The sequence below is a fragment of the Nestor notabilis genome, unplaced genomic scaffold, assembly GCF_000696875.1.
Source record: "Nestor notabilis isolate BGI_N333 unplaced genomic scaffold, ASM69687v1 scaffold8441, whole genome shotgun sequence".
In the NCBI taxonomy this organism is placed as follows: Eukaryota; Metazoa; Chordata; class Aves; order Psittaciformes; family Psittacidae; genus Nestor; species Nestor notabilis.
The window spans coordinates 42886-53708 of record NW_009916046.1 but is presented as its reverse complement, the minus strand read 5'-3'; the positions used below and the strand labels follow the sequence as shown (position 1 = coordinate 53708).

At 41.6% G+C, this 10823-nt stretch overlaps 1 protein-coding gene across 1 annotated transcript in view; it reads right to left on the bottom strand.

The window, feature by feature from the left end:
• Positions 1–10823, bottom strand: part of FNBP1 (formin binding protein 1) — a 63323-nt gene that overhangs the window by 36950 nt on the left and 15550 nt on the right. Inside the window, exons 5-6 of the mRNA XM_010024414.1 lie at positions 5042–5104; positions 4126–4230 (exon numbers count right to left, since the gene is read on the bottom strand). Coding sequence (XP_010022716.1) covers positions 4126–4230; positions 5042–5104 — 168 coding nt within the window. The remainder of the gene's footprint in view (positions 1–4125; positions 4231–5041; positions 5105–10823) is intronic.

Genomic DNA, 10823 nt, shown 5'->3' with positions numbered 1-10823 from the left:
CAGGAAAACCCCACTACCCCAGAAAAGATGTCTGAGTGCCAGAGGATACCAAAAAATCTTACTACAAGCTCATCCTTTCTGGGAGCAGGTTGAAGACTTGCTAAAGATGAGTCAAAAAACCACAGCAACATAAAATACCCACCCCATGTTTTTAGCAGTGTCAGAAGCTTCTTCGTTTCTGAGAGTTAAGGTTAAATTGGCACTTTATGTCTTTCTAAATCTACTACTACTAAACTACTTTCTGAACTACTTTTCACATTTACATTTATCTCAAAACCACTCAAGGTGGAACCTTCCTAACATAACAGGAACAAAAACCAGAACACGGTGATGAGTCCTGACTTCAGGATGGCAGTTCTGGGAGCTCAAGCACAGCTCAGATTTTTCTGCTCAAAGCTGAAGTTGTTTTCTGGCGAAATGAGTCCCTAGGACACCAACAGTACGGCTGTGTTACTCTTCAGCAAAGCAACAGACCATGTCTGATACCAGGTACCTCAAACTGCTGTCCTCCCCATCAACTGCTGTGCAAATCAAGAGGCAAAGTATTTATCCCCTCCCATGGTTGGCCTCAGCCACTTCCCCTTTAAAACCAGATTCTGACACGGTCTACTTTGAAAATAAGCCTTTAGAAAAGCCAGCTGAGTGCTGAGGTTCCCCCCCACCCCCATTCCCCATTACAAGTAGTCTGCAAAGGCACCATTGGGTACCACATTATCCCATAAAGATGTCAGCTCTTTAGTGATTGCAGCTCTGAAGAGAAGGAACAAACAATAGAGCACTTCCTTATATGTACACCAGCTCTGTGCTGGAGACACAGATCGCTTCCCCAAATGGTCAAAAAACTGAAGCAGCTCCACTGTGGTTTTTGAATGAGAACAGCTTTAAAGCACACATCCCACCACGATCCAGATGACGTTGAAGCTTACGGCGATACCTACGAGGCTTCCTGGTATTGGCATCAGCAAGTTGCTATTTACTAAGCATTTACTTTGTTTATAAAGTTATTTTCACAGTACAGCTTTCTACCCAGACCTTGCTAAACTGAACTGACAAAAACTGCACCTTGTGTTGCACTTCAACATCTCCCTGCAAGTGTCAGCTGCTGGCAATTTAAGAGGCTCAGGGCAAACCCAGGAAAGGAGCTCAGGGGCCCTAACTCTCTCTTCTCCTACTCCTGCGTAAAGACCGTGACCATTGCAGAGACTGAACACAGCCTTTGCTCCACGTTCTTGCCACCAAAAAAGGAGATTGGAGGAAACAAAACTCAACACCCTGCTCTCGCCAAGATCAACGACCAGACTGGCTGGCTGCAAAGATCATTGAGCCCATACTGACCACAGTAGCAGGACAGAAGGCATGTGCCCTCTGCATACTGAGTCTGAAATGGTCCTACAGAAGCAGTCTGGACCCATATTGCATATCCAGCCCTGCCTCTATGCACATACCTGAGGCCCTGTGCAAAACAGTCCTGGAGAAATAAGGAAATTAACTCTTAATTTTCATCTTTGCCCCTATTCTGTTTGCTGACTCCTAGCAAACTGTAATACCAAGAGCTGTCCCTTGGGCAAGGCCATGTTAACTGCTGGTAGCTCACAGCTCTGTCACAGCATTTGTTGCTGCATTTGTCAAAGGCTACAACGACTGAAGGATTGAGAGACATGAGCACTTCAGAGCTTCATACAACCTAGCATTAGGTGCATTAGGGAACTGCTGCTATATATTCTTTCCATTGCATGTGTCATTGTGATCACTGCAGAATTTTAATTCCATTACTCTATAATGCAAGATGCAAAAACTAGTTCTAGAGTCTGCTCGTGTTTACAGGCTAAAGTAGCCAAGGTGTCAATCTCAAGCTGAAGAAATAAGGGCAACTGATTCCACTGCTTGAAGAGCACCTTGTTCCGCCAAAGTGAATAGCATTGGCTCTGAACACAGCCAAACTGTCTGCTTTCCTGGCCAGACTGAGTTTTGGGAGTAGGAGTACAGCAGCCAAGCCATAAGGGGCAAGAGACATCAGAACCTCTGCAACAGAAGGAGGAGGTGAAAGTCATCAGACTGCTTCACTGGAAGCTGAGCAGCTTCTGCACGTCCCTGGAGCGAGCTGTTGAGCACTGCCCTGGCAGCAGCGCTGGGGCCAACAATGTCCTATTCTGACTGGGGAGTTATGTCAGAGCAGTCCCAGTCACACGGGCAGAGGGAAGCAAAGAAAGCGCATTATTCACAGCCTGACATGGATGAACCCAGCCTAACACATGCACTTGGAAAACACTGTTCTCTCTGTTCAGTAATATTATTTCACATTCCACTCGTTTTGATAACCTTTTCCTTCTCCATCTACCCCGCAGAGGGGAAATTCGACCAACGTCTTCTCCTGAGATTAGCCAACACACAAGTGCAACAGATACCACTGAGCCTCACCTCACAATAAATAACTAACAGATGCATACAATAAGAAGCTAAATAAATTTAGAAGGGAAGGCCCCCAGAATTTACTTAGTGCTATCAGATGGATAATATGCAGCCTTTCACTCTGACCAGAAAAGGTAAGCCTTACAAAAGGATGTAGAACTAAGGAATCTTAGCCCTCTATTTCATGTCTGTGTCCCTTTGACATGGCCTCAGCTTTGAAAAAGATCTAGGGCAAGTCCTAATTTTATCTATAAAAACACTGTATTCTAAACCCACTTTAAATAGATAAAGCAGAGATGATCCTCCTCTGTCAGAAAAACCCACATGTGGTGGTGTATCTGTAACAAGCCTGCATTCATCTGTGAAGTGGCCTGGTAAATCCAGAAGGCAACAAAGGATCAAATCTGCATGCTGAATTTACAACTAATAGCCAAGGAAATTACAAGACTACAGAGGTATTTTTTCCTTTGATGTGCAATAACACTTCGGGGATGTTTTCTGAGCTGCTTATTCATTTACTGTCCTCATTTCTAACAGCATCGTTGATGCTATCTGCTACCTCTGGGACGCTCAGCGTACTAGAAGCATCTTAAGATCACACAGATGTACAGAAAAATTTGTATTTGATAGCTTCCCAGGATTGAATTAACTGAGACTAGAACGAAGTAGAACTTGAGGAGCAAAAGCTGCATTTTACAAGGGCTATCTTGGACTAGAAGAGATTCCTTACCTATAATTCTGTTTCCTTTTCTATCCCTGCAACAAAATGTTTGGTATATTTTAAGCCTCAGCTTTTTTCCTTGGCTTTTTTTTTTTTTTTAAGAAACAAACCTTTCCAAATATTCTGGCCATTTTCTACTTATATGACTCAGTACAAAACTATCCTTACATATTGTAATGTGATGCTTCTGATCTATGCTCCTGCATCTTCCGAGCAGATGTGTGTGTAACACCAAAGAGAAGCAATTTAAACACACTTGCTCTCTCTCCATTGCTTCCTTCAGTTACAGGTGCATCACTGGACTTCAGTATTTAAACTCTAAGCATCCTTCTGCACATCCACTTCTGAATCAAACTAAAGAAAGACAGTATTTCAAGACAGATATGCTGAAACAGCAATGTATGTTTAAAATTAAGCATCAGTTTAATGGATGAAAGCCACAAGTGACTCTGCAACCAGATAGCAACTGAGAAATAAAAATTAAAGCTACGTGCCATCTGTGACAAGCATGGATTCCAGGATTCTGCATAACACAAAAACGTGTCCTGCTGTGAACCTAGGACCAGGAACAACAATCCTGGTCACACTTCATTGCAACCAGTGACATCGGGAGATCTTTGAAGTGCTGCTCAAAAGGCAGAAGTTCAGTTCTACCTGGATCAGGGTGACAAACCATGTATGGTAACTGCAAGCACGCCTCAGAGAGCCCTCACAAGCTTGACTGTCACACAATCTGGGGTTAGATAAAACTAATCGTGCCTAAGCTCATTTAAAGCCACAACAGCTAAACTCAGATATCACCTACTGAAGAAAACTGACTGTATCTGGTTAGAATTTTTATGCAAATAAAGGTCTCCACAGAGATCTCCCTATTTTTAATTACCTCACAGACTGTATGTGAGGCATTAAGCCCCAGAGGGTTTATCCTGCCAGCAGGACTGAGAACTAAACCCATCACATCTGTTTACAAACAGCCTCTCCACCCTTTGGCTTACCTTTTCAACATCTGCTTTTGTAACATTGATGTCAGCATCCATTTTCTCAAAATACTGCTGTGCTCGATCAGCTTCTTTGCAGTCACGCTCAAACCGCCTTTTACTCTGAAAAGGAAAAATAGAAGCCTTCATTATGGGAAAGAAACACAATACCAAGATCTACTTGAAATCAATACCTGCTCCTAAACTGTACAGCACATTTTAGGACTCCCTTGTTTATACTGGAATATTTTTCCATATTAAACAGCTTCAGAAAATAAAGTTACCAGAAACAAATCTTTTGTTCTGTTCTTCAGGCTGCTTGATTCTACCAACATCATTAGTATTTCACATTTTTCCCTGTTGGCATTTCTTCTGCTCTTGTAGAAGAAATCACTCCCTCCCTACACATAACTCCCTCTTTTTTATAATGCACAAGGGAGTTAACTAAGATCCATACATTTACAAGTCAGACCTTTGGTTTCTGAGGTTCCCTTTCTTTAGCCTTCCCTCTACTTACAGTCTCACTTTTCATTCATCAGATGAATGACAATTCCAATGTATTTACTTTTGAGAAACAGCATCTCACTCAAGAGATGGTCTCATTCCATTTCCTCACGCAGTATGAAGCTATTCAGCTTACAGCTGAACAGCACCCTCAGGGACTCCACATTTCCAGCAATGCTTAGCACACTTTTCAAGTCATATCAAATGAAATGCTACTCATGATAGACATAAATCCCACAGAAAGCCACATGTGCTATTAAAACAGGCTTTTTCATTTCTACCAGTGTATTTAAGACAGCGGAGTTTTAAATATCCCATTTCTACAGCTCTTATCCATACACCCTTATTCCAAATATAACATTTGGAACCATCTCGATGAAAATAGTATAAAAACGAATTAAATGTCCTATCTAAGGAAGTTTCCACTTACTGCTTCAAGTTGTTTCCAGCAAGTTTCAATATGTTGTTGTGCCTTTCTGCCATCGTGGAAGTGCTGTTCAGAAAAAGAGAAAAAGCAAACATTTTGAATGACAAAAGAACAAACAGTCAATTATACTCAAGGAGTTGCAGAAAAAAGCAGCAATGCTTCTGGCAGCTGTGCTCTGCAAGGCTGGTGAATTGAGCAGGTGTATGATGACTATCTGATGTCTCAGCAGGCTGCAGATGTATATTTGCATCCATTATAATGGTTAGTTAGACTAAGGCTAATTAATCCCTTTAGCAATTCTACCTTGCATTGTTCACTGTATCTTGTAATTAATGGTTTCCCATACCACAAAATCTGAAGCACTTTCATTTGAAGACTGCTTCTTTGGTTTCTGACTGAACACGAGCTCTACATTAAAATCTCTCTTTACATGGCATTTACCAAGATGCCCTTGATTGGCACATTCTAACAACTGATGTTTGTCCTGATTTTCATTCAGACTCAACATAAAACCCTCTTCTTCCTTGTCACCGGCTGCGTGTGCGAGGCCAGCTATTCATTTCTCTGGGGAAATGCTCAGTTCTTCGAGTCCTCCCCAAAACCCTCCTCCTCCAACACACTGGGGCGTGTGTGTGCACATACTAAGGGGTTTTAGAAGTTTTAAATATGAGATGTCAGTTCCATAATAAATGGCAAGGAACTTCTCCTGACGTTGCCTTCTGGAGCAAGACTTAACTGTTGCTGGTGTAAATAACTGTTCTTAGCCCTGACACAATGCTCTTCATCAGAGAATCTCATATGCTGTAGATATTAACCCCTCTATCTTCCATATGCCTGACTTTTCCTTGGAATAAGCAATTCACTCATGATCATCACATAAGTCAATGACCCAGCTCTAAATAGGAATGTTAATGCAGCCCCCAAGCTGACCTCTAGGACAGGCTACTCCCTTGGCAAACCACCTTGTAAAATACTACAGCAAGCTACAAGTAGGAAGAGAAATGCCTACAGCAGAAAACTGAATTATTTACTGACAATTAGGATGTTTTACTCAAATTACAGGTTCAGTTTCACACAGTAAACTTGAAAAATTAAGGTCTGATACTGCCAGATAATCCCACTGGAACTTGCTAGAATTCACACATTATCAGACCCACATGTAATCAGACATTAGATGCATCTTAAGCAAAATGATATCACCAGTCTGTTACGGTAGATGAGCTCCAACTTAAGAGTAGCCTGCCACAAACTGTCAAACTTAGAGAAATGTGCGTGCAAGTGCTTCTTAACTGGGAGCTACTTAGTTTCCTGCATCTTCCACTCAAGATTTTTCCCTATCAGAGGAAAAAAATTCCACTGGTATTTTCCTATCAGAGGCAGGTTTCTGGAGCAAATGCACTAGTGACACTTCCTAGCTGCCTTCCTGGCTCCACCAAAGCTGCAGTTCTCTCCCATGCCACGTCCAACAGACTTGTATTGCCTTAAAAATCACAACCACTTTCAACTTGCCTGTGAGAACAGACAACCACCCCCAGCGTGCTCTGGATACCGCATGTAGTCCCAAAACAGCGGCTGTTAGGAACGGATGATCACATATAGTTGAAGACATGGGCTCTCCATAGCTTCAACTTTCTAGATGGTGTCTATCTCTGCACAAAGCAGAGAAGAGGAACAATGGCAGTGATGTTTTTAATTCAAGGCACGTGGCATGCTCAGCTCTGGCTCTGCTCCTGCCTACTGAGTGAGGAGGGAGAGCATGCAGCAGCCCACAGCCTGGCACTGCTGCGGCTGGGCACAGACACCCTTTGCCATGCACCCAGATGGCACTTGCGCAGCTCAATCCCTTTCTGGCTTCTCCAAAAACTCAGTCACCACATGACAGCATTAAAGTCAAACAGACCTAACTGTAAAACTGCTGGGGCGGTGGGGAAAGGCTCCAAATCATTTCAGTTATTTTGTAGCTCCCTATTTCCTTTCAACTCTGCATGTGACAGACTCTGCATCTTCCTTGCCTGGGGGCTTTGAAACACTCCTCATTTCAGGCTTGCTTAGAGTTTAGGGAAACAGTCCCAAGGAGCAACAAAACCAGTCCCAAGAACCAACCGTAATTTAACACTACATTTTTCAGTGTTTTTCTAATGAGTATGGAATTCATGGAAGTCTTTTAGCAGTGAAGCTGCAAGTAAAATGACTTGGCTGTCTTCACAGTGCATTTCCTGCCTCCCCCAGCCTTTGCTTGTGTGCTCCCCTCTTCACTGCCTCTGATTTTGCTGGAGTGTAGGAAGGGACTTCATATGGGAACAGCTGGCCTGCATGGAACCTAATACTGTCAGCGACCCAGAAACCGTAGGAAAACAACATGTCAGGTTGATTTAACAGAACACAATTGTATATGGGGCTGAAGGATGAACTTGGAATCAAAAGGGTATCAGATAACAGGAATACCCGTATTTTTAAGCCACTCTGTAGTTAATAATGTAATTTTAATTTTCTCCTCTTATTTCCAAATTTGTCTTGTCTATAAAATAAACCCTACAAGCTGCTGGAAGTACATGCGAGAGAAGCAGAAAGCCCAAGCAGTGTGGCTGCGGATTTTGCCACAGTTCCTTGCCTTTTCTCCCCCTCTCTTTTCTTTAAAAAGATCTTTTACACAAAAAGAGCACTGGGATGTAAAATGGACATTACTTAAGATTATTAAATAGTGAAAGCAAGGAACAGATGTCAAGTGACAGTCTGATAAATACAGGTGCATCCTAATCTGGGTATTTCAGTGCAATATTGCCTTTTACTTCAACCATTTTCTAAATGTGTTTATTACCCCCTCCATTCTCACTGTGTTATTCCATATCTATCCTTATTATGAGATAAAGCTACACATGATAACACATGTAACATGTACTGAAAGCACTTCTGCTTTTGTAAACCTTTTGCTCTCAAAGCAGATTTCTGCCTTCCAAAGATTCATTTTCATATAAAGCAACTAAGTGGGATGTTCCAACTCCCTTGATTTCTTCAGTACCCCATCTTACGGGTAAGAAAACGGAGGCAGCATGGTTAAGTGATCTGCTCCAAGTCATACAGGAAGCCTCCAGTTTCCTCAGACCCTGTAACTATCTTCAACTTCCGCAAACTCATTTCCTTTACAATCTTCTTAAACAGCAAATGTCTTTCAGCTTTTTTTCCCTTCCCACTCCAAAAAAAAAAAAAAAAAAAGGCAAAAAATAACTAAGATCAGGTCCTCCTTCATAAAGTACCAAGATGCAATCTTGGATATTTTAAGAAATATTTAAAAATCCAAGGAAATGAGTGGGTTTTTGACACCTGATAACTCAGCAAATGGAAATATGACAAATGATTTAGCAAATCATATGGAAAACTACCATTCTTAGTCACATGCATTTCAGCAGCACACATGATGAATTTGGAGTAGTTGATACAATACATAATATTGGTGTTGTCATCCCCCCCGTAAATGCCCAAACTAATGCACCCTGATCAGGCTATTTCAAAACCTCAGATTAAGAGCAAGATACTGAATCAGTGAATCGCACTTCAAGTGTGCCAGGAAGACATTTGCAGCAGTGGTGCTGGTTGTTCACATGTTGTGATTTCCTCTAGACTTTTCAAGGCGTATCCACAGCATTCAAAGCACACGTTAAAAACACAGTGAAGTGAAAGGTCGGGGTTTATTCATGCACGTTATTCGACCTCATCGTTTAATCTATACTTTGGAGTCTTAGGTTAGCAATCACCATACCAATGTTAAGATTTCCCTGAAATACATTTTATTCAAGCATTAGACCTACTAATAACCACAGCAACATCACTCTAACTCAAGCCAACCTGGCTACACAACCTGTCCTTTTATCCTAGTGGTACAGCACAGTGCAGTTCACATGTCAGAGTGCTCTGAACAATCCATAACTGGCCATGTTTTGACTGGATGGCTCCATCCATTCTATGCTCACAGGATAAGACCCAATAATCTAGTTTTTAAGTGATCCGATGGGATTTAAGAGTTGAAGGATTTTCAGCACAGTAATAAGTTGCTTTATGAAGCCTGTGGGCATTATATTGTAAAAGCTCCCAGCTCAAGGAATACTCAGCTACAGGAAAGGAAGAAAAGTTTTAGCAAAAGCAGGAGTTTTTCCCCTTTTAAACCCAGACATACCAATTGCTGTGCTCCCCTCAATACCATAATGTGCTTGTAACAGCTGGGATGAAACCCTGGCTGCTGTGCAATCAAAGACAAAACTCTCATTGCCTTTTGTCAGGCTCAGAGTTCACCCGTGTGGATCAAAACACTGGGAGCAACAAGTAAGAACCTACAATCCAGCACCTGTTACTTCCAACACCATTACAATAAGTAGCAATGGTATTCAAGAGGTTTATACTGCCACACAGCTCTCGGAGCAGAAAACGAAAGCTTGTTAGAAGATGCCTGTCATCTTCTTTCTGACCTTTTGAGAGGAGCAGTAGAAAAGCAAGATGCAGTTAAAACATCTCCTGAAGGATAATACAGTCCAGTAATTCTGCTGAGGAATTCCTGAGCAGTTTTAAGTCAAAGAACTGCCTCAATTATGTAGACTACCAGCATGACAACAGGGCTGCCTCAATGCTGGATCAAAACCAGACCATGTGAAACATTTTAAGAAAGGCTGAAACAAGAAAGGTTTGTTTTTTGTATGGAAATAAAGAGCAATTGATTACATGGTTAAACTTAAAATTTACACATCTACAGTCTGTTTATATTATAACTAGTCAGAAAAAATATAGTTTTTATGCATAGCATATGGTTCATTTGACAACATCCTATTTAAGAACTTTCAGAAAAGAGATCTATGACAAGGCTGCTTCATTCTCTTTTCCGTTTTCAAACTCGATAATGTAACACACTGAAAAAACAGTTACCTTTGACTTCTTAACTATCACTCTCAGCTCACATTGACAGTCAATACACACTCCCAGGAACTAGTACTTCCTCTTCCAATTCAACTCTATCTCCATTTTTGTTACAAGTGACTCCTAAAATAATGGCCAGCAAGAAAGCAAACCAGAGACGGAAATTAGAGAACATTACTTTTTTTCCTCCTTGATTTTCTCAGCTCCATTTGCAAAAAGCCTTGTCAAATGTTGTTCTTTTCCTGGCTGCAAAGACAGGAAACAGTCTCCTCAGAAGAATCTTTGTTTCCAAGAATAGCAATGTATTCTTGAGGACTTACCACTCTCATTTGTAACAGGAGTAGCATAAGAGCCCTGTGAACACTGACGTAAAACACATGACTGTCTTCACACATGGTCATCACTGCTACTACATCATATTGTGGATAACCCTGCTCTCCTTTGCAACCTTCCATATGAACTCTATTGTTCACATATACCCATTGATTAGGCCAACCCTGAAGCAGATTGTATGAACATTGTTCAAGGTTGGTGTTAATTTGACTTGAACTGTCTCCTCCTGATACGGTGCATTCCAAAGGAATTCCAGTTACAGACCACCAAAACCAGAGTTTCTCAGGGTTCAGACAAAGACTAGATCAGCTGCACAAGACAACCAGAACTAGCTGCTCATGCCTCCTGGGAGATGTGACAACAGAGCAATGGAAACTTGCACCAACTTGGAAGACACTGTGGCAGTTATATTTATAATAACTTGTCATTCCATGCTATGTTTGTCAGGTTAAGACCTTATATTGGGAATTGTAACTCAGAACTACTTCTTAGGCACAAAGACAACTGTGTATTGTGTTCCTCTCAGCAGAGCAGCACTGCAGTCCTACAG